Genomic DNA, 21,506 nt, shown 5'->3' on the forward strand with positions numbered 1-21,506 from the left:
TGAAGCCCGGGGACCCCAGAGCACACCTGGGCCACGGTGTCCGGCTCTGGGGGAGGCCGGCGGCTGCCACCTCTGCTGACAGCAGCCTCCCCTGGTCCCTGTCGCTGCTCGCCAGGGCTCAGGGGTACCCTGCCCGGCCGTCCAGGCCCAGCAGCGCTTGCTGAGCAGAGGAAGAGGCTTTGCCAGCACATGGCCAAGCCTTTCTCCACGGGCTTCCAGTTCATCATCACCCTCATTCCCAGTGCTGCTCACTTACAAGGTGACACTCAGACCAAGGAGGGCCATTTGTTGCTGCTCATCGCTCCGGCGTGTCCGACTCTTTCGACTCCATGGACTGCAGCGTGCCAGGCCTCCCTGTCCGTCACCATCTCCCAGAGCCTGCTCAAACTCATGTCCACTGAGTCGGTGATGCCATCCAGCCATCACATCCTCTGTCGTCCCCTTCTCCTCCCGCCTTTTATCGCTTCCAGCATCAGGGTCTTTTCCAATGAGTCAATTCTTCGCATCAGCTGGCCAAAGTATTGGAGTTTCAACTTCAGCATCACTCCTTCCAAAGAATATTCAGGACTGATTTCCTTTAGGATGGACTGGCTTGATCTCCTTGCAGTCCAAGGGACTCTCAAGAGTCTTCTCCAACACCACAGTTCAAAGGCATCAATTCTTCAGTGGTCAGCCTTTTTTATTGTCCAGCTCGCACATCCATACATGACTATTAGAAAAACCATAGCTTTGACTATACAGACTTTGTCGGCAAAGTAATGCCTCTGCTTTTTAATATGCTGTCTAGGTTGGTCATAGCTTTTCTTCCAAGGAGCAAGCGTCTTTTAATTTCACTGCTGCGGTCACCATCTGCAGTGATTTTTAGAGCCCCTCAAAATAGTTTCTCACTGTTTCCACTGTTTCCCCATCTATTTATCATGAAGTGATGGGACTGGATGCCATGATCTTTGTTTTTAGAACGTTGAGTTTTAAGCCAGCTTTTTCACTCTCCTCTTTCACTTTCATCAGGAGGCTCTTCAGTTCTTCGCTTTCTGCCATTAGGGTGGCATCATCTTCATATCTGAGATTATCAATATTTCTCCCCACAATCTAGATTCCAGCTTGTGCTTTTTCCAGCCCAGCGTTTCTCATGATGTGCTCTGCATATAAGTAAAATCAGCAGGGCGACAATATACAGCCTTGACGTCCTCCTTTCCCAATCTGAAACCAGTTCATGATTCCATACCTGGTTCTAACTGTTGCTTCTTGACCTGCTTACAGGTTTTTCGGGAGGCACATAGATGGTCGGGTATTCCCATCTCTTTAAAAATTTTCCACAGTTTGTTGCAATCCACATGGTCAAAGGCTTTGGCAAAGTCAGTAAAGCAGAAATAGATGTTTTTCTGGAACTCTCTTGCTTTTTCAATGATCCAGTGATGTTGGCAATTTGATCTCTGGTTCCTCTGCCTTTTCTAAATCCAGCTTGAACATCTGGAAGTTCTCAGTTCACATACTGTTGAAGCCTGGCTTGGAGAATTTTGAGCATTACTTTGCTAGTGTGTGAGATGGGTGCAATTGTGCGGCAGTTTGAGCATCCTTTTGCATTGCCCTTGTTTGGGACTGGAATGAAAACTGACCTTTTCCACACCTATGGCCACTGCCGAGTTTTCTGAATTTGCTAGCATATTGAGTGCTAGCATCATCTTTTAGGATTTGAAATAACTCAACTGGAATTCCATCACCTCCACTAGTGTGCTCATAGTAATGCTTCCTAAGGCCCACTTGACTTCACACTCCAGAATGTCTGGCTCTAGGTGAGTGATCACACCACAGTCATTATCTGGGTCTTTAAGATCTTTTTTGCACAGTTCTTCTGTGTACTCTTGCCACCTCTTCTTAATATCCTCTGCTTCTGTTAGGTCCATACTGTTTTTGTCCTTCATTGTGCCTAACTTAGCATGAAATGCTCCCTTGGCATCTCTAATTTTCTTGAAGAGATCTCTAGTCTTTCCCATTCTATTGCTTTCCTCTTTTTTGTGTGTTGTTCGCTTAAAAAGGCTTTCTTATCTCTCCTTGCTATTCTTGGAACTCTGCATTCAGATGGGACTATCTCTCCTTTTCTCCTTTGCCTTTAGCTTCTCTTCTTTTCTCAGCTATTTGTAAGGCCTCCTCAGACAGCCATTTTGCCTTTTTGCGTTTCTTTTTTGGGGATGGTTTTGATCACCACCTCCTGTACAATGCCCGGGAGAATGTCAAAAACAGCATGACAGGCCTGAGCTCAGACATGACGGATCCTCGGGGTCTGGGAGACCCCTGGAATTGCTGGCCTTGGGGAAGGCACTGTCAGTGACAGAACAGGCTGCCAGGCGGTGGTTTGCCTGGCTCCCCAGGAGCCCACAGAACCCAGCCCTTCCTGTGGTCTTGGATGCAACAGGCAGTGGCCAGACCCACGGCACAGGTGGGAACACTGGAGTCTGGGCCCCTGGGTCCACGTGGTCAGTGGTCTGGGCCCTTCCTCCTGAGTCTTGGGAGGCCTGGACCAGCGTCCCGGAGCCCCGCCCCCGGGCCTGATGGAGGAGGCGCCACACCCTTTCCCAATGCACAGGGGCGCCCCGCCAGCGCTCCTGCTCCTCGACATCTGACTCCAGCCCTGGACTCCCTGGCTGGAGCCCCTCTCAGGGGCTGGCCCATGCCCACCCCAATGTCCACTCGCCGCATGCCCACCTCCAGGTGGCTCATCCTGGAAAGTGTCCGCGAGTCCCCTGAGTCCCGCTTCCACCAGGACCTCCGCCTCCTCGGCGCGTCTTCCTGCAGCAGCAACAAACAGCGGGGTGACCGACCCTGCCCCAGCCCAGGGGACAGGAGGCACTCGGGGAGGCCCAGACGCCCGAACCTGCCTAGAACCTGCAGGGTGCAGCTGCGTGCAAGCGGAGCCAGGCTCCTCCGGGGGAAGGCGGCTCTGGGCCTCGACACTTCCCACGGGGCCCGGCCCCCACGTCCACAGGTAGAGGGGACAGAAAAGGAGCAGCGCCAGAGCGAGTCCTTTCGGGGAACCCACCGTTGCCGGCTTTCTGCAGTCACGTCCAGAGGTGGCCGCACAGACCCTGTCTGTGTCTCCTCGCCAGAGAGCCGTGTGTGTGCGCACGTCCTGTGCCCCATCGCACGCGGGGGCGTGAGATCTGTTCCCTACCTGCACACACGTGTGCCATCTCTACCGTGTCTTGGCTGGCTGCAGGGAGGGCCCCAGGGCCAGGGCAGAGGAGTCAGAGGAGATGGCTGAGCAGACACAGCTGCTCACGCCGGGCGATCCAGAGGCGCTGTGGCTGCCTGCGCCGCTCCCAGCTGAGCCCTCCCTCCGCCTGTGCCTGTCCGTCTGGGGGGCTTACCGGGAGTCTGAAGCCGGCACCCTCAGTCACGCACTCGTAGACGGGCGAGGAGCCCTGTGGCCGGGGACGGATGAGCTCGGGCCCTGGCCCTGCAGTCACCTGGCGGGAGGAGAGAAGCTCAGGCTACCCCCAGCCACTCGGCTCTGCTCAAGTCCAGGAAGGGACCGGGGTAGGGGGTGTGGCAGGAGCGCGCACGCGCCCTCCCGGACCTCACTTACCGAGCGCTCCTCCTCGGATTCTGCATCCGGCTCTCCAGGCTGCAGCTGCCGACCAGTCACTGCAAAGGGAGGGCTGAGTCAGCGGAGCCTTGCCAGCGGGTGGAGCGGATGGTGGAGCTGGGGGCAGGGGCCCAGGAGAGGCTGTGGACACACGGGTGGGGTAGCCCCTGGACCCTGGGCCTGGGAGCACAGGCAAAGGTCAGGGAGGACCCACAGTCACTGAGCTGGGGAGGCCGCGAGACTGGGTCTGAAAGCAGTGAGCTGGGATGGGGGTGCACGCATCAGGTAGGCAGACTTCACAGATTTAGTCAAAGCAAGTTACTAAACAAACACACAAATAAAACAGTGTTTACGATCCTGACAGGGAACCAGAATCCAGAGTCACTATAATATGGAAAGTGTAACATCCAGCATCCAAGACGAAAGTGCGTGACATGTGACGAAACAGGAAAGTATGCTCTTTAGTGAGGAGCAAAAGCATTTGGCACAGACTCCAAAGCAAGATTCATGAATTTGTTCAAAAAAGTAAAGCAGAACATGTTTGAAGAATTAATGGAAAATATGCTGACCACGGCTTGATGAAGAATGTCATAAACAGAATTTTTTTTTTAATTGGAAATTCTGGAGTTGAAAATTTACTGGAGAGACTCCATAGCAGAGCTGAGATGATAGAGGAAGTGAAAAACTGGTAGGTTAGGGGAATCCCCTGGTGGTCCAGTGATCAGGACTCAGCACTTTCACTGCTAGGGCCCAGGTTCAATCCCTGGTCAGGGAACTAAGATCCTGCAAGCTCTGTGGTGCAGTCAGCAAAAACACTTGCATATTAATAGAAATTGGTCAATTTAATCACCCTAATGGCAGAAAGGGAAGAAGAACCAAAGAGCTCATGATATGGGTGAAAGAGGAGAGTCAAAGCCGGCTTAAAACTCAACATTAAAAAAACTAAGATCATGGCATCTGGTGCCACCACTTCATGGCAGATAAAAGGGGAAAAAGTGCAAGCAGTGACAACCTTTATTTTCTTGGACTTCAAAATCACTGGAGACGGTGACCACATCCATGAAATAAAAGACGCTTGCTCCTTGAAAGAAGAACCATGGCAACCCTAAACAGTGTATGGAAAAGCAGAGACATCACTTTGCTGACAAAGGTCCGTACAGTCAAAGCTATGGTTTTTTCAGTAGTCATGTACAGATGTGAGAGTTGGACCATAAAGAAGGCTGAGCGCCAAAGAATCGATGCTTTTGAATTGCGATGCAGGAGACAGCTGTTAAGAGTCCCTTGGACAGCAAAGAGATCAAACCAGTCCACCCTAAAGAAAATCAACCCTGAATATTCGTTGGAAGGATTAATGCCAAGGCTGAAGCGCCAATACTTTGGGCACCTGATGCGAAGAGCCAGCTCATTGGAAAAGACCCTGAAGCTGGGAAAGACTGAAGACAAGAAGGAGAAGGGGGCAACAGAGGATGAGATGGTCAGAGAGCATCAACGATTCAACGGACATGGTTTTGAACGAACTCCGAGGAACAGTGGGGGACGGATTAAGGCCTGTGCACTAAATCTGCCCTGTTGCTTGTTTTGTAAGTGAAGCTTTGTTGGGTCGCAGCTATGCTCATTCATTTACATGCTGTCTACAACTACCGCTGTGCTACAACCAGGGAGCTGCGAGAAAGAGCACACGGTCTGCAAAGCCGGGATGCCGCTGCCCATGGGATCACAAGGTGCTGGACACGACTTGGCGACTGACCAACAAAAACCAGTGTAAATAGCAAGGGGGGAAGGACTGAAGGAAAACGAACAGAGCCTCAGAGGCCCATGGGCGACATCAAGAATGCCAATTATGTGTAGCTGAAGTCTCAGAAGGAAAAAGAGAGAGGCAGAAAAATATTTTTGAGAGAATAATGGCTGAAAACAACCTGCAGATCTCAGAAGCTCAACAAACCCGAGGAGGATAAACACAAAGGGACCCAGACCTAGACAATCACATCAGAATGTTCACAAGAAAGGGACAATTTGAAAGCAACAAGGAAAAGTGGCCCATCATATTTAACGGGACAACGACGCAATTACTGTCCAAGATCATGGAAGCCAGGAAACAGTGGAACAATAGACTCGAATTGCTAAAAGAGAAATGTTTTCAAATGTGAATTGTATGTCTAGTAAAGTATCCTCCAAAAATGAAGGCAAAATAAAGACATCCGCGAGAGAACAAAGACAAAGAGAATTCACTGCCAGCAAGTCTTCCTAGAAGAAATGCTAAAGGAGCCGGTATCAGGTACTAACCCGTTTCTACAGAAAGAAATGAAGAATGCAGAAAATGGTCACTACGTGGGCAAATACAAAAGACACAGCAAACATATCTTTCTAATGAGATATCTAAAAATATATCTCATTCCATCTTATAACTTCTTCAAAAGATACAAGATCATATAAAGCAGGGGTTTGCACACTTCTGTTGTGACAGGTCAGACAGCACATATTTCAGGCTTTACAGGCCATGGAATCTTTCCTGCAGCTCCCTGGTTGTAGCTCAGCAGTAGCTGTAGACAACATGTCCATGGATGAGCGTGACTGTGATCCAGCTAAACTCCACCTGCAAAACGAGCAGCCTGATGGATCTGGTGCTCAGGCCGCAGCCCGGCAACAGCCCATACAGGGTGGCGATTACACAGTCATATTGCTGGGATTATAACAGAGAGGCCACAGCCCGGCAACAGCCCATATGGGTGGCTGTTACACAGTCATATTGCTGGGATTATAACACACAGAGATGTGATATATGTGGCAATAATGCCGAGAAAGAAGGGGCAGGATATATGTTGGATCAGTTTCTACAGTTTAGCAGAATCAGGTAACTGCTAGGGAGTACCAGTGGGAGTAGGCTTGGGCTACAAACAGGCTCCAGAGAACTGGGGGTGACGGGAATGCCCTAAAACAGGGCAGGGTGATGGCTGCACAGCTCTGTAAAGTTACTGAAACGACTGAATCACGCATTTACGATGGCTGAGGTTTACGGTATGCAGATACACCTTAGTAGACCTGTAAAAGGAAAAGGTGATTAACTGCATAAAACAAAACAAAACACAGAATTTAACATCTGTAGGAGCAGCGCATACGACAACTCTAATAGGAAGGAAGGAGCTGGGGAAACGGAAGCTCCCACTGCAAAGTTCTCACATTACACATGAGGCAGTGTAACGTGATTGGAAGACACACTGTGATAATAAAAAATACGTGGTATAAACCATGAAGTAGCCGTTAAGATGAAAAAGATGTGTAGCTAAACAGCCAACAGCAGAAATAAAATACAATACTAAAAATGTATGTTTGTAAAGTATACATTAATATAAATGACAAAATAATAAAACATACATATATGTATATATACAATACATACAAGTGTGTTATTGTATATATACATATAGAATAATTTGTATATACAAGAATTTATATAATTTGGATATATACAAATTATATGTATAATTATATGTATAATGTATATAATTTACATTAATACAATTATACATGTATGTGTACAATTCACATTAATATCTGTCTAGTATATAATTAATTATATACATTTAATGTATAAATACATATCAATTGATAAATATAAACTTTACACTTATATATGTAATGTATGTTATTAAGCAGCTATATACATGTGTATGTGTGTGCATGCTAAGCTGCTTCAGTCGTGTGTGACTCTGTGAAACCCTATGGACTGCAGCCCACCAGGCTCCTCTGTCCATGGGATTCTCCAGGGAAGAATACTGGAGTGGGTTGCTGCGCCCTCCTCCAGGGGATCTTCCCAACTCCAGGATCAAGCCCATGTCTCTTACGTTAGCCTGGCAGGTGGGTTCTTTACCACTAGTGCCACCTGGGAAGCTATGTATATATATTTAAGTAACTCTAAAACATGGTAACGGAGAAGGCAATGGCAGCCCACTCCAGTACTCTTGCCTGGAGAATCCCATGGGCGGAGGAGTCTGGTAGGCTGCAGTCCATGGGGTCACTAAGAGTCGGACACGACTGAGCGACTTCATTGTCACTTTCATGCATTGGAGAAGGAAATGGCAACCCACTCCAGTGTTCTTGCCTGGAGAATCCCAGGGATGGGGGAGCCTGGTGCGTTGCCATCTATGGGGTCACACAGAGTCGGACACGACTGAAGCGACTTAGCAGCAGCAGCAGCAGCAGCAAAACATGGTAAGGAATGAGGGGAAGAGGAGAAAGGATGGACTGAATAAAATTAGAAAGCAACTAGCAAGATGGTAGGATTTAAGCCACCCATATTGACAATATATTAAATATAAAAGGACTTAAAATTCCAATCAAAAAGGTAGCGATTGTCAGATGAACTTTAAAAACCAGCCCTGATTACATGCTATCTAGGCAAAATGGACTCTAAATAAAAAGAAGTGATATGATAGTCACTCAGTTGTGTCTGGCCCTTTGCAACCCCATGGACTGTCCATGGGATTCTCCAGGCCAGAATACTGGAGTGGGGAGCCTTTCCCTTCTCCAGGAGATCTTCCCAACCCAGGGATCACCCCGGGGTCTCCCGCATCGCAGGCGGATGCTTCACCAGCTGAGCCACCGGGGAAGCCCTTGAATGGGGAAGACGACACGACACGGGGCGTGCGGCGCGCGCTCAGCCGCGCAGGCGTCTCTGGCTCTCTGAGACCCCGTGGACTTAAATGGGGAAGACAAGACGACACGGGGCGTGCGGCGCGCGCTGCGCAGGCGTCTCTGGCTCTCTGAGACCCCGTGGACTGTGGCCCGCCAGGCTTCGCTATCCATGGGGATCCTCCAGCCAAGAACACTGGAGTGAGTTACCATTTCCTTCTCCAGGGGATCTTCCCAACCCAGGGATCGAACACGTGTCTCCTGCATTGGCAGGCAGGTTCTTTACCACTACTGCCACAATGCAAGAAAAGAAAAATATCTAATCGTTTCAAAATAATAATCATTTTTAAAACTAATCATTTCATAATAATAATAAAGGGCACAATTCATCAAAAAAACCCTACATCTGTATACACCTAATAACAGGGGCAAAAACACTGAAGTGCCAACTGGAAAAGCTGAAAGGAGAAATAAACAAATCCACACTGAAGACAGAGACGAGCACTCCGCTCAGGGCTCGGTAACCTTCCGAAACACGACAGGGAAGGAGAGCACCGGCCCACCCGTCAGCCAACAGGCCACACCGACACACCTGGAGATCACGCCATCTGACGGGAGCAGAGCACGCGCTCCTCTTCACTGAGATGGCCCATTTAAACATCTCAAAAAATTTAAAATAACTTAAACCATTTACAGTCAGCTAGGTATTTACTCTGACCCCCAGCAGAACCAAGTCAGTATGACATAAACACAAATATCAAAGGGAAAGAATAGAAAGACTACGATAGTCCCACACTTTGTAAGATCAATTGATTTTTTACAAAGCAGCCAAAATTTTCCAATAGAAAATTAATGGTCTTTTCAACAGCAGTGCTGGGACAAGTGGATACGTATTTTGGGGAAAAATACCTGGACGCTTACTTCATAGCATGTGGAAAAATTAAGTCAAAATGAATCAGAGCTAAATGTTAAATTTACAGCTGCCAGGCACTAGTGATGGAATTCCTTTGGGAGGGGGCAGGCCAGCTGGGGAGAGGCCTCAGGAGGGGGTTAGGGGCGCTGGTTACACCAGCGTGTCCACTTGGGCAGAAGGCACTGAGCTACACTCCGATCACTTGTACCTTTTCCCCAAAAATGTTTCAATTCTACATAAAATTGAAATGAGGAAATTTTAAACTGAATGCCGAAAATACAGAGGAACTGGACATATTCCTAGAGACACACGGGCCAGCATCGCTCAGGAGAAACCGGCTATGCAAATAGTCCTGTGATGATTCAGCGATCAAAACCCCTCCTTAAAACCGGTCCACCAGCGTCTGCAGGCCCAGCACCCCCTGAATTGTACTCAAGATTCCAGGAGAAGCGCCCAGGATCTTAGAGACTCCAGCCGGGCTCAGAGAACCCTCCCTGGTTGAGCACGTGCTGGTGAGGAGGCGACACCTGCCAACCGCGGAGTTCCCACCGATCCCTGCTTGCAGGGCTTGGAGCAGGCGGGGACCCCTGGCCCACAGGCTGGTCCCCAGTGCGCCCCTGTCCCCATGGAGCCCGCGGGGGAAGCCCAGGCCTAGGTACTGCAGCTATGGCGGCTCCTCTCTGGCCAACTTGCCCGTGTGACCCGAGCAAGCCCGTCCACCTCTGAGCCTTGACTTCCCCGGATGTTAGAGAGCTGCCATGCCCACGGAGAACCAGAGGGGTGCAGAGGCCGCGGCACGGCGGGGAGGTGGGAGCCAGTCCCGGTGGATTCCGGGCCGCCCGCTGGAAGGGGAGACCCAGGTCTGCTCCAGGCCGAGCCCGCTGCCCTGCGGAAGCCACGGGCGAGGGCGGCGGGCCCCGCACCGTCCGGCCGCAGTCTCCCCGTCCTGCCCATCCCCAAAGTGGGCGCGCTGGGTGAGCGCCCGGGAATCGGAGGCCGGAGGAGAAGCCACTGGCCGAGGTGCTCAGCTCGCGGGGCCGCGCGGGGGGTGGACGCGGCGGGGGAAGGCCAAGGGAGGCCGCGCCCCGGCCCCGGGGCCCCCGCCTGGCCCGTACGGGGGGCTCCCCGCTCCCTGTGCCCCGCGCTCCAGGCTGGGGCGCCGGCCGAGGGGCGGAGAGCTGCGCGGACCCGCCCAGGAGAGCAGCCCGGCCGCCCCCAGCCCGCATCCTTCTCTGAGTCACAGCAAAACAAGGCCGGGACCGCCCTCCGCGCCGGGCTGGCAGGCGTGTCCCTGGGGGCGCCGGCGGTGTTCTGCCCAGAGCCGGATCGCGGCTGCGGGAGGCGGGGACCCCAGGCGGTGTGCAGCCGGACCTTGGGCTGGGTGCTGCGGTGCAAGGCCCCGAAGTCAGGCGGGGATCCCCCAGGCCCCAAGAAGCTGTACCCCCAGACCTGCTCCCGGGGAGGCTGGAGGCTGAAAGGAAAGGCCAGGGGAAACCTGAGGGCCCGGGAACCTGGGGGCCAGGAGGCTCAGCCCACCCAGCTTGGGCTGGACCAGCGCCGCTCCCGCTGTTGAGGTCCCAGTTGGCCTAGTTCTGCCCTCACAATACCACCCCCCCACCGCCCCCCGGCCTCCTGGGCGCCAGAGCCCTACACCTAAGGTAGGAACCAAAAGTGGGGGCTCAGGTAGGCAAGTACAGGCTGACCCCAAGGTCAGGCCGGCGGGAAGGTGCAGGGCTGTGGTTGTAAGTTCTGGGTCCCTCTGCACCCCTTAAGGCAGAACCCCAGGCTGGCTGGAGCCCAGCCCAGAGACGCACAAACAGGAAGGAGGAAATCCTGCCTGCCCCAGGGCCAGGCGGCCGGCAGCCCTGCCAGCCTCGGACCTGCCCCCACGGGGGGGAGCGGAGACCTCCTTGGAGCCCCGAGCTCTGTCCTGCCAGTCCCCGCGTTCTGTGGGCCCCCCCACACCCTGAGTGCACGGGAGGAGTCCCGGCAGCTGGCCTGACCCGGCCCTGGCCCTGCAGAGAGCCCAGACCCAGCAGTCGCCTGGAATAACGACCAGTAACATAAGGTCCACCCTGCAGAGGAGGAGGAGGCGACTCGCTGAGCCGGGCCCCGCCGGTCCGGCTGCTGGCACCTGCTGCCTTGCCCAGCGCTCGTCCCCCTCCTCAGGGCTCAGGCCTGGCCCCGGCCCCAGCGCCCCAGGTGGGCTACATATGCACCCTAACTAGTCCACGGCCTCCAACGCTACCTACTGGGGGGCTTGGGGGGTAGGGGTGGGCAACACATTATCAGAAAAGCTTCACTCCCAAGAATGGCAGTCCTCTCGGGTGGGGCCTCCAGGAAGCATCTGCGGGCGGGCAGGGCCAAGGAGCAGCCCGACGCCGGCTGGGGGACAGCTGCAGAAAGGGGGCGTTCACCTGGATGACTTCCCTACACTCACCTTGTCCTTGGGGCCCCGGACTGACCTGGCGACTCTCCCGCCAGCCCCAGCCAGGGGCCAGTTCTTAGGCGGCCCAGCGTAGGGCCATTCATGGGCGCAGCAGGTTTGCCTAAACAGAACCCAGGTGTGCACCTGACTGACCGCCCCAGGAGCCCAGCTCCAGCCTCCAGGTGGGCCAAGTGTGGGGCGAGTTTACTCCGGCAGCGGTAGGACCGGGGACTGTCAGTGCAAGGGGAAGGAGAGCGGCCAGCAGCAGGTTCCTCGAGAGTGGCCTGAGTGTCCGCCCCTGGGGTGCGTGTGTGTGTTCACAAGCCTGGAGGCGTGTGTGGCCGCCCCTGGGGTGCGTGTGTGCGTGTTCACAAACCTGGAGGCGTGTGTTCATGGGGTCTTCATGCCCATGTCGGGTGTGTGTGTGGACAATGTGCACAGCCCCAGGTGAGCCCCTGGCCGGCCCAGGCTCCCTCCACGGGGACACTGCCCTCGGGCTGGGAGCCCAGTGCCCACAGGGGCGCCCGGGACACCCTGCCTCACCCCACCCTGGAATGTCAGGAGGAAAGGGCTGAGGGCAGCTGACTCGCCATGAGGCCTCCAGACTTTCTGAAGCAAAGCCCACGGGCGGCCGAGGGCCCGCCCTGCCCCCCCAGTATTTCTCAAGAGAGGCCTGCTGCCCGGGACGGCAGCCTGGGCTTCGGCTCTGCTCGCAGGAAGGCCTCGGTCCCCCCGGCCCACAGCCACCTCCACGGCAGCCCTGGTGGCTTTCAGGCCACCCTCTCCAGCCTGGCTGGCTGCCTGGCCCACCAGCACTGTGCCCTCCCCGGACCTTCGGAGCTGGGCTCCAGACCAGCCCTCTCTCCCGACCTCTGCCCTTTTCATATGCGGCTTCCTCTGCCATCTCACCGTCCAGCTTGGCCACCTTGTCATCATCTCTGGCCACTCCCTGGTCCCTGGTCCCTGGAACATTCTCCCCAACACTGGCATGCAGTAGGTGCATAATAAATGCAGAGCCAGGAGTAGGTGGGTAGAGGAAGGGACAGTGAGTCCCGCCCAGCCTGAGGGTGCGGCGGGGTCTCAAGGGCTAGGAGGGAAAGCAGGTGAGCCCAGCGCATCTCCTTCAGCACCTGGACACTCGGAGGCCTGAAGGCGGCTCCCAGACCACCAGCTGCATGGGCCTGGCAGCAGAAAGCATTGTCCTGACCCTCCCACCCACCCCAGCAGGCCCAGCAGGCCCGAGTCTGTCTGTGTCCAGGCTGAAAGGCCAGCACCCAGATGCCCAGCGCCATGTGACCCTGGGACACCACCGCAGGCCCCCACGGCCCACCCGGCACCTGCAGATAAGCTTGGCTGAAGCACCTTCCCCTCCCTCAGGCCCTCAGCACATCAGAGCGTCACCTGAAGGACCCACCCTCGGCCACACAGCCCGGCTGGGGGTCTGCCTTTCCTGGGACTGAAACGGCCATGCTGACCACAGTGACCCTTGGCCCCCAGGGCCTGACCAGCCTGCCCCTCCAGCATCAGCTGGGCTGGAGGAGGCAGACAGCGAGACGGCGATGGAGATGCCCAGCCCAGCTCTGCCACCACCAACCCCCCCAGAGTCGCCCCCTCCACCCTGCAGGGGTGGCTGGGCGCCCCAGGGCTGAGCCCAGGAAGGGGGCAGGGGGCAGAGGGTGGGTACCGAAGGCCGCTCAGCTGCTTACCGAGGCAGACGTCCTCCCAACTTGCCCCGAAGTGAAGATCCAGACTCCCAGCTCCCTGGGTCTGTCCTCCCGGCTCCGCCCCTCCAAGCCCCGCCCTCAGGCCCCGCCCTCAGGCCCCCTTCCCAGGCCGGCCCAGAGTCAGCCAAGACCTCTCCGACCGGAGGGACCGGGCGAGCCTCCTCACAGGCCCCCACAGCTGGGCTAGGCTCCTCCCGCTCAGTTTCAGGAGCAGGGGGGGCCCCGCCCCTCCCCCAGAGTGCCCCCCCAGTCAGAGCAGCTGACTGGGGGAGGAAACACCAGCATGCTCAGGGATGCGGTGAGTCATTGCCACCGCCCTGCCCTGGCCTGGCCCAGCCCAGTCTTGCTGTGTGGACAGACTCGCTGTCACACAGGACCATCCAGGCAGGCTGGGCACCAGCCTGGGCCAGAGGCTGGGGGGCTGACAGGCCGCGGTGCCGGGGAGGGATGGAGGCCCTTCCGGGACGGACTAAGATGGCTCCCTCTGTGGGGGCAGTGCCTCACAGCCCCTCAGGCTCTGCTGAGACCCCCGCCCAGGGCACAGCCAGCCTCTTCCACGGCCAAGGCCACAAACGCCAGAGCAGGGCCAGACGGAGCCTGTCCATGGCCTGGGCCAGCGGCCTTGGGGAAGGCGGCCTTGGCCACTGCCCCCTGGCCAAGCCCCTCGAGGGCAGCCTGACCCTGGCCACCTTCTAGCCCCTTCAGCCAAAACCCAGCGCCCAAAGTTCCAGGGCACCTGATGAGCTAGCTGGGCGTGGTGGTCCCTGGAACCAGCGATCATCCCCAGCCCCCCACAGTCGTTGGGCGTAAGCGGCTGAGCAGCACCTGTGGAAGCCCCCTGCTCCCTGAAGCCCGCCTGCCCAGCCTGCCAGCCCCTGTTGCCTCACCTTCCGCCCCCCAGAACTCCCTGCCCCTGGGGACCCCTGAGGGGGCGGGAGGACGGGGGCTCTGGCTGCCAAGCCCCGCCCTGAGCCGGGGCAGGCCCAGCAGGCCCCGGCAGGCCCACAGACTGTACTATCTGCTGGGTCCCAGGGTTGCCCCGCCCTGCCCCCCACGGTCCCAGGGGCAGGGCCCCGTGGGCACCTGCACCCCACAAGCAGGCTGGAGCAGGCCGGCCCCGCTGAGGGGCCCAGCGGGGGTGCAAGGGCAGCGAGAGGTCAGGCCCAGCCCTAGGAGGGGTCAGCCTGCACCCGCGCCCCCACCAGACACACCCGCCAGCACCAGCAGCCACAGGGCTGGGGCTGCCTCGGGGAACCGAGGGCAACAGTCACCGAAAGAAGCCACTGGAGGCTAGGCTGCCCCGGAACAGGGGAGCTGAGAGCAGCCTTAAGAGCTGGGGACGGCAGGGACGGCCCCCGGCCACTCAGAAGGCTCCGGCTAGCTTGAGGCGGCTGGCACTGCCCGGGACACGGGTGAGAGGCTGCAAGGGAGACCGGCACTTAGGCCGCTCCTGGCGGCCCCCCACCCACCCCACAAAAACCTAGCAGTTGTAAACGACTCTGGTTGCGCGAGAGGAAAAGCAGCTCGGCCTGCTGGCCCGCGAGCACACCTGGCCCACCGGCCCACACAGTTCTCACCTGTGGACTCTGTTTCCTGCCTGGCGCCCCACCAGGCTGCCGCCTCCGGGCGGGCTGACTCAGCTGGAAGGAGGGCCGGGTGCTGGCGCAGAGCAGTGCTCCCCACTGCCTCCCCGCCAGAGCCGGGGTACCCCACGCCAGTCAAGCCGCCCCCACCACCTGCCCTGCCCTGGACCTTCGCGAAAGCGTGGCCAGCCTCCCCGCCCGAGCAGCCTGGGCCCCTCTGCGGCGCCGTCTGCGGGCTGGGCCTCCTCCAGCCTCATTGTCCCCACCCCCACGACAGGCCCCCCCCCCCCGGACTCCAGCGTGGATGCTCGCTGCTTGCTCAGCCCCAGCCCCCTCCCGGCATGGACCCTGGTTTGTTCCCCAGCGGCCAGCGCCAGCCACCCCTGGGAGGTGGGCGCCGGCTGGAGTGCTGGGAGGGAAGGGAGGGAGCCAGCTGAAGGGGCGTGGCCCTGGGTCAGCACCACCGTGACCCAGTCGGGGCGAGGGTCCGGGGGCTGCCCCACACCCCACCTCTGGGCTGGCATCTGTTCCGAGGGGTGTGCCTGGCCCCCCAGCAGACAAGCACGCTGAGTGAGGGCCTGCCATTTCCTCGGCGCCCAGGGACCCCACCTGCCGGTCCCCTGGCTCCAGGTGGCCAGGCAGGTACAGGGCCAGCGGAAAGGCCCGTGGGCACCTCCAGGCCTGCATGCAGGCTGCCAGGCACGTGCCCGCCGGCCCCTGCCACCCAGACTCCTAGCTTTTCCTCAGAGGCCCTGTGGGAAGGGGTGGGGCAGGGCCAGGGTCAGCTGAGAGTGAGCCAGCTGGTGAGGAGGTTGGGCGCGAGCGTGCCCTTCCGGGGGGGTGTGTCACAGAGGAGCCCACGGGTGCGTCTGCCTCCCAGGAGCAAGGACTGCCCTGGGGGTGGCCACCCCAGGGGTCCTGCAGCCAAGCGCCCAGTGGAGGCCACCTCCTTCCCGCCTGAGCTGGGCCCGGCAAGACTGGTGGTTCCCGGGGACAAGGGCATCAGCCAGGGTCAAGGGCGGGGTGGAGGAGGCAGTGCGGGCGGCCCACCATCAGCGTGGGGTGGGAGGCCACTCAGGGCTCGAGCCCCAAACGCAGAAGTCTTGCCCTGGCCCAGCGGGGCCCGATCTGCAGGGCCGCCCACCCGCACTGAGAGTGGACGGTGGGGCTGAGCCGCCGTGAAGGGGCCCAAACGCAGACGCCCGCTGCAGGAGTCCCGGCCCTAGCCCTCCCCGCTCTGCGCCCCGGCCGTCCTCTCAGCGGTGGGCACCCACATCCGGTGCTGTGTCCAGGCAGGAGCCCAGCTGGGATCCTTCCCAGGGCTCCTGGTGGTTCACCAGCTAAGGCGGTGGGGAGCCAGCCTCTGCTGGCAGCAGCGGGGGGCCTGCCCTGGGCCTGATGCACCGGCTCCCACAGGGCTCTCGCGGGAGGGGTCCCAGCGCGGCCCCTCACCCTCCTGTGCCCACGCGGGGGCCCCTCCAGCCCCCCAGGCAAGCAGTGGGCTCGGGCATGCCACTGCCCACCCCGCCCTGGCCCTCAGGCTTCCTGGGCCCGGCTCCATCTCTCCATTTTAGAAAGTGCTTCCGGCTACTAAATATTTGCCCCAGTGAGGTGGGCCTTTAGCTCAGGCAGCCTGTGCCCCGAAAAAAGAAGCACCAGGGAAACCTGCAGGGAGGGGAGCCTGGCGACCGGCCGGCGAGAGGGGAGGGGCTCGGGGAGGGCGGCGGCTCCTTGAGGCTCCTCTGCCCTCAGCTTCTCCCTCACCCCTCCTGCACCCTGCTGGGCCTCATCCCTTCCCATGCGACCTGCCCTGAAACACTCTGGGGCTCCCAGCGGCCCTGGGAACACAGCCCTGCCTCCTAACAGCCTGAATCCCTGCCCCACCCCGGACCCACCCGTTAAGCTGCTCGCTGCTCCCCATCAACATGCTCTCCCGGCTCTCCCCATCAGGCGGCCCTTCCTTCTGGAAGCCCTCCCTGGCTCCCCTGTGGGCTGAGGGTGCCCTGGTGGCAGAAGTCCTATCTGTCTCATCTCTGCCCAGGAAACACCCCTGCCTCCCAGCCTGTGGACACCTGAGGCCCAGGGCCCCGGGACGCACAGATGGACGGATGGACGGGCAGACAGGAAACCCCTCTTCACAGGAGTCCTAACAACAGGGTCTGCCTCCTCCTGCCCCTGCAGTGCAGGCGACCCGGGCTCCATCCCTGGGTCGGGAAGAGGAAATGGCAACCCACTCCAGTAGGCTTGCCTGGAGAATCTCACAGACGGAGGAGGCTGGGAGGCTACAGTCCACGAAGTTGCAAAAGTCGAGCACGATTCAGTGACTAAATCACCACCTCCTGCTCCCATCCCAGAGGACCGAGCCAGGGGAATTTGGGCTTTCCACCCCTGAAGTGGGTGGTGGGGGCCCCAGATGGCCCAGCCCCCACTCCCCTGTCTGGGGTTCTCCTCCCTGGCACCTCCACTTCCCCATCCCCAGGCAAACCAGCCCCAGGCTGGACCTGAAAGAGAGCACATCTGCAAAGGCAGTCACAGAAGATACAGAGCCGGTCAAAGTCTGAAGGAGAACAATCCAGGGGGCTTCCAGGAAGAGGCAGCTCCTGGCTGGGCCCAGATAGAAGCGCTTAGCCAGAGGGAAGAAGGGCATCACGGCATTCCTGCCACAGGCCCAGCCACGGTGAGCCCCAGGTGGAGCGGGCACAAGGCGGGAGGCAGGTAGTTTGGGGGCACTGGACCCTCCTGTCCACGCCTGGGCCCTGCCCCACTTCCTAAGAGGCCTTGGGGCAGGAGCCAGGCTGTCCAGCTTGTCTCCCCAGAAGAAGACGGGGTGTCGTCAGGGACACACACACATGTCATCACCAGGGGTGGCTTTCAGAATCTCATTAAAGTGCCGGGAAGGTCCAGACCTCCACCCAGGATGACTGCCCCCGTCTCCTTCTCGGTGCCTGTCCCTGTGTGCCCCTGCCTGGGGGTGCAGGGCAGCGCCAGAGCCTGGGCACGGCTGCTCTGGCCCCGGAGAGGCCACAGAGGCTCCCCGTTGGCTCCAGGCTCTGCCTCGCTGCTCTGAGACTCCGTGGCCCCGTCTCCACCGGTGCAGAGAACCAGGCAAAGCTGCCAGGCAAAGGACCGCTCACGGGGGCAGCCCTAGGCCTCCCTGGGCACACCTCTCTACCCCGCCTGGGCCTGAGCAGCCGTGGTCACTCCCATTCACAGATCTGAGACCCAGCCCAGAGCCCAGAGCCCAGGGCTGTGCAGGGGCCATCAGAGGGGACGCCTGACACCGCACGGCACTCCCAAAGGCCCTGGGGTTGCCGTGGCCCCTGCCAGGGAAAGACCACCCAGACCCCCTCGTGGTGTCACCAGCACCTGGGGCTCTCTGGCCCTTGTGGGGGCTTCTGAGGGGGGGTGCGGGAGGGGCCACAAACCAAGCCAGAGGTTGGAGGGCAGAGCCCCAGCCTGGGAGCTGGGGCTTCCCAGGTGGCTCAGTGGTAAAGAACCCACCCAACAGCGCAGGAGCTGTAGGAAACCCGGGTTCGATCCCTGGGTCGGGAAGACCCCCTGGAGGAGGAAATGGCAATCCACTCCAGTACTCTTGCCTGGAGAATCCCATGGACAGAGGAGCCTGGTGGGCTACAGTCCACGGGGTGGTCAAGAGTGGGACACAGCTGAGTGACTGAGCAAGCACGCGTGTCCGTGGTCTCGCTGCCCAGGACCCGGCTCTGCCTCAGGAAGCACCCAGCTGTCCCTGGAAGAGGAAGGCGGGGAGGTGGGGGGAGCACCCCGGGTGACGTGGTTGGTGCCTGCAGAAGGGCAGCGTGCCCGGGAGGAGCAGGGGGAGGCCCCAGGAAGACGGCAGTGGGGCAGGGGTGTGCGAGTGAGTGAGAGGTGCTCAGCCACTCCCAACTCTGTGCCACCCTGTGGACTGTAGCCTGCCAGGCTCCTCTGTCCATGGACTTCTCCAGGCAAGGATACTGGAGTGGGTGAGTGGGTGAGTGCTACTCAGACTGGCCTGCTGCTGCTGCTGCTAAGTCGCTTCAGTCGTGTCCAACTCTGTGCGACCCCATAGACGGCAGCCCATTAGGCTCCCCCGTCCCTGGGATTCTCCAGGCAAGAACACTGGAGTGGGTTGCCGTTTCCTTCGCCAATGCAAGAAATTGAAAAGTGAAAGTGAAGTCACTCAGTCGTGTCAGACTCTGTGTGACCCCATAGACTGCAGCCTACCAGGCTCCTCCGCCCATGGGATTTTCCAGGCAAGAGTACTGGAGTAGGTTGCCATTGCCTTGCCCACAGTAAGGATGGGCGGATCCCTGCGCTGGTGTGTTCCCAACACAGCCACCAGAGGGCAGCCTCCGCGTGCGGGTTGGACCTGACAGCTCCCATCCTCTGGCTGGGGCACAGGCTCTGAGACCGGCCTTCAGAGAACCTGGAGTGGCTGGTCCAGGAGGGAAGCTTTGCGCTGGGCTGAAAGACAAGGGACGGGGAGGGTCTGCCCGCCGCTGGCCTGCCAGGAGGGAACCGCACAGGACGATGCCTGCACTGAAGCCCTAAGCATGTGTGTGCTCTGGCCTCCTCCGAAGGGTGGAGAGGGTCTGAGAATCTGCATGTTGGACACAACTCACAGGGCCCCTGACCCAGCAAGTCTTGTTCCCTAACAGAGGTTGGTTTTTCCGGCTGGACACAAGGAGGAACTTCCCCAGAGGCCAAAGAAGCACAGGTCAAAGTGAGAATGAGGCCTCATCTGGGGAGGGGCTCTCAGCACAGGCCTCTCTGTGAGACAGGAGGGTGGATGAGATGGCCAGAGACCCTGCAGCTCAGGCGCCTCCAGGCAGCCCGTGAGCGAGGAGGAGGCCAGCGTGGGAGGCAGAGCAATGGTCCCACGTCCTTTGGGCCCTTCTGTCCCTGCGGTGCAGCGGAGTCCCAGAGGTGTGGGCCGGGCCCACCGCAGCCAGGAGGAGGGGGCTGGGAGCCCGTCATCCTCCCGTTGGCCGTCCAGGGAGAACTGGGGTGGGATTCTCACCTGGGCAAGGGACGCCCACACAAGAGGTGAGCTGGGCTTCAGTGCCAGCCAGACAAACGGACAATGGGAGGGACCACGGCGGCTCCTGTTGCAGCTGGAGGGGTACCCCGCCCTCTCCACATCAGCACTGCCATCATCACCACCATCAAGCCTGCTTCCCCAGGGAGTGGGGTTTCGCCTGTGCCGATGCAGTGTGGCCCCAGCCCCCCTTGCTGCAGTTGGCCAGGTGTCCTGGGTGTGGCCAGGCTGCGGCATGACTGACCCTGAGCTGGAAGGACTGTCCCTGCCCCACCCCACCCTGCCCTCCATGCTGCTGAGACACCCAGGCCCCGAAACTGGGCCCAGTGCAGGGACAGACAGATGACAGACACACTGAGCCCCCGGTTCTCATCCTGTGGCCAGAGGCCCAGAGGGAGGCCCTTTCCCTTGCCCAGCACTGGGGGACCCTGTGCCTGAGCTCTGATCCAACTCAGGCCCCTCACCAAGTCCCAGACCTCAGCCAACCTAGCGACCCAGCACACAACAGCCACACGCTGGACCCGGCCCAGCTTGGCCCCACAGTTCTGGACCGAAGCCAGGAACCTTAACTCCTGGTCAACCTAGGCTGGTCGCCCCAAAACAGATCAGAGGGCCGTCCTGGAGGCCATTCCCCACCATCTGGTGACTCATGGTAGTCTCACTCCACGCACACGTGCAGCCCTCCCCAGGCGGCTGCCTCCAGGGACAGCACGAAGTCCCAGAGGGCTACAGCAGGGGCGCAGTGGCAGAGAGGGAGGTGCAGACAGGACAGTGAGGTTCAGAGAGGCGAGGAGCGACACAAGAGTGGGGAAGAGTCGGCGACCCAGGGAACAAAGTGAGCAGCAGAGATAGAGGGGAGGCCGACGGACAGGGACAGGTAAGAGGGGAAGCGAGGGAGCAGAGAAGCAGAGGGCCGAGCAGCCCCCGAGGCGCAGAGACGCGCTCGAGACCGCAGGCCGGTCCCAGAGGCGCCCCCACCCCGGCCGGCGCCGCAGCCCGCCCGCACTGCGCGCCCCAGGACCCGCCCGGCGCGCGCCCGGCGGGGAGCCCACCCGCCCCGAGGGGAGCGGGCTGCAGGCGGGGAGGAGGCGCACCGCTGCCGGGGGCTCCGGGCCAGGTGGGCAGCATCACGTGGAAGCAGTCGCACATCTTGGCGGCCGGGCGGTGCGGGCCCGCGGCGGCCCGTCGCGTCCAGGCGCAGGTCCCGGCTCCGGCGCGCGGGCGGCCCGGGGGCCGGGCGAGAGCCGCACTCTGCCTCCGCAGCCCTGCGCTGCAGCTGGCGGCCGGCAGCAGACTGCGGGCTGTGCAAGCGACCCCGAGCCCCGCCACCGCCCGGACCCCGCCCCGGCCCGCCCAGCCCGCGCCGAGCCGCCGCGGAGCGAGCGCGGGTGGGGCCGCCGTCCTCATTCAGCCCATTGGCTGCGGCCCTCAAGGCCCCGCCCCCTTGACGGCCACGCCCCGCCCCCGTCCGGCGGGGAACCAGTCCGAGACAGGCCCCGCCCCCCTAAGGTCCCGCCCCGCCCCGCCCCCCAGGTCCGGCCCTGCGGGTTTCCCACCTCCAGGCGGACACCCCGCGCTAGCCCCGCCCTTAGCCTGGCCCCGCCCCGCGCC

The 21,506-nt window shown here is 59.6% G+C and overlaps 1 protein-coding gene and 1 non-coding gene across 2 annotated transcripts in view; one reads left to right on the top strand and one right to left on the bottom strand.

The window, feature by feature from the left end:
• The window catches only part of AHNAK2 (AHNAK nucleoprotein 2), a 38,430-nt gene extending 17,386 nt beyond the window's left edge, over nt 1–21,044 (bottom strand). Inside the window, exons 1-4 of the mRNA XM_068991002.1 lie at nt 20,990–21,044; nt 3,584–3,642; nt 3,366–3,464; nt 2,704–2,787 (exon numbers count right to left, since the gene is read on the bottom strand). Coding sequence (XP_068847103.1) covers nt 2,704–2,787; nt 3,366–3,464; nt 3,584–3,642; nt 20,990–21,044 — 297 coding nt within the window. The remainder of the gene's footprint in view (nt 1–2,703; nt 2,788–3,365; nt 3,465–3,583; nt 3,643–20,989) is intronic.
• Nucleotides 4,286–4,358, top strand: TRNAE-UUC (transfer RNA glutamic acid (anticodon UUC)). The gene has a single exon. It is a non-coding gene; the product is annotated as a tRNA-Glu (tRNA).
• Nucleotides 21,045–21,506: the final 462 nt, after the last annotated feature.

This window comes from Capricornis sumatraensis, chromosome 19 (assembly GCF_032405125.1).
Source record: "Capricornis sumatraensis isolate serow.1 chromosome 19, serow.2, whole genome shotgun sequence".
Lineage (NCBI taxonomy): Eukaryota > Metazoa > Chordata > Mammalia > Artiodactyla > Bovidae > Capricornis > Capricornis sumatraensis.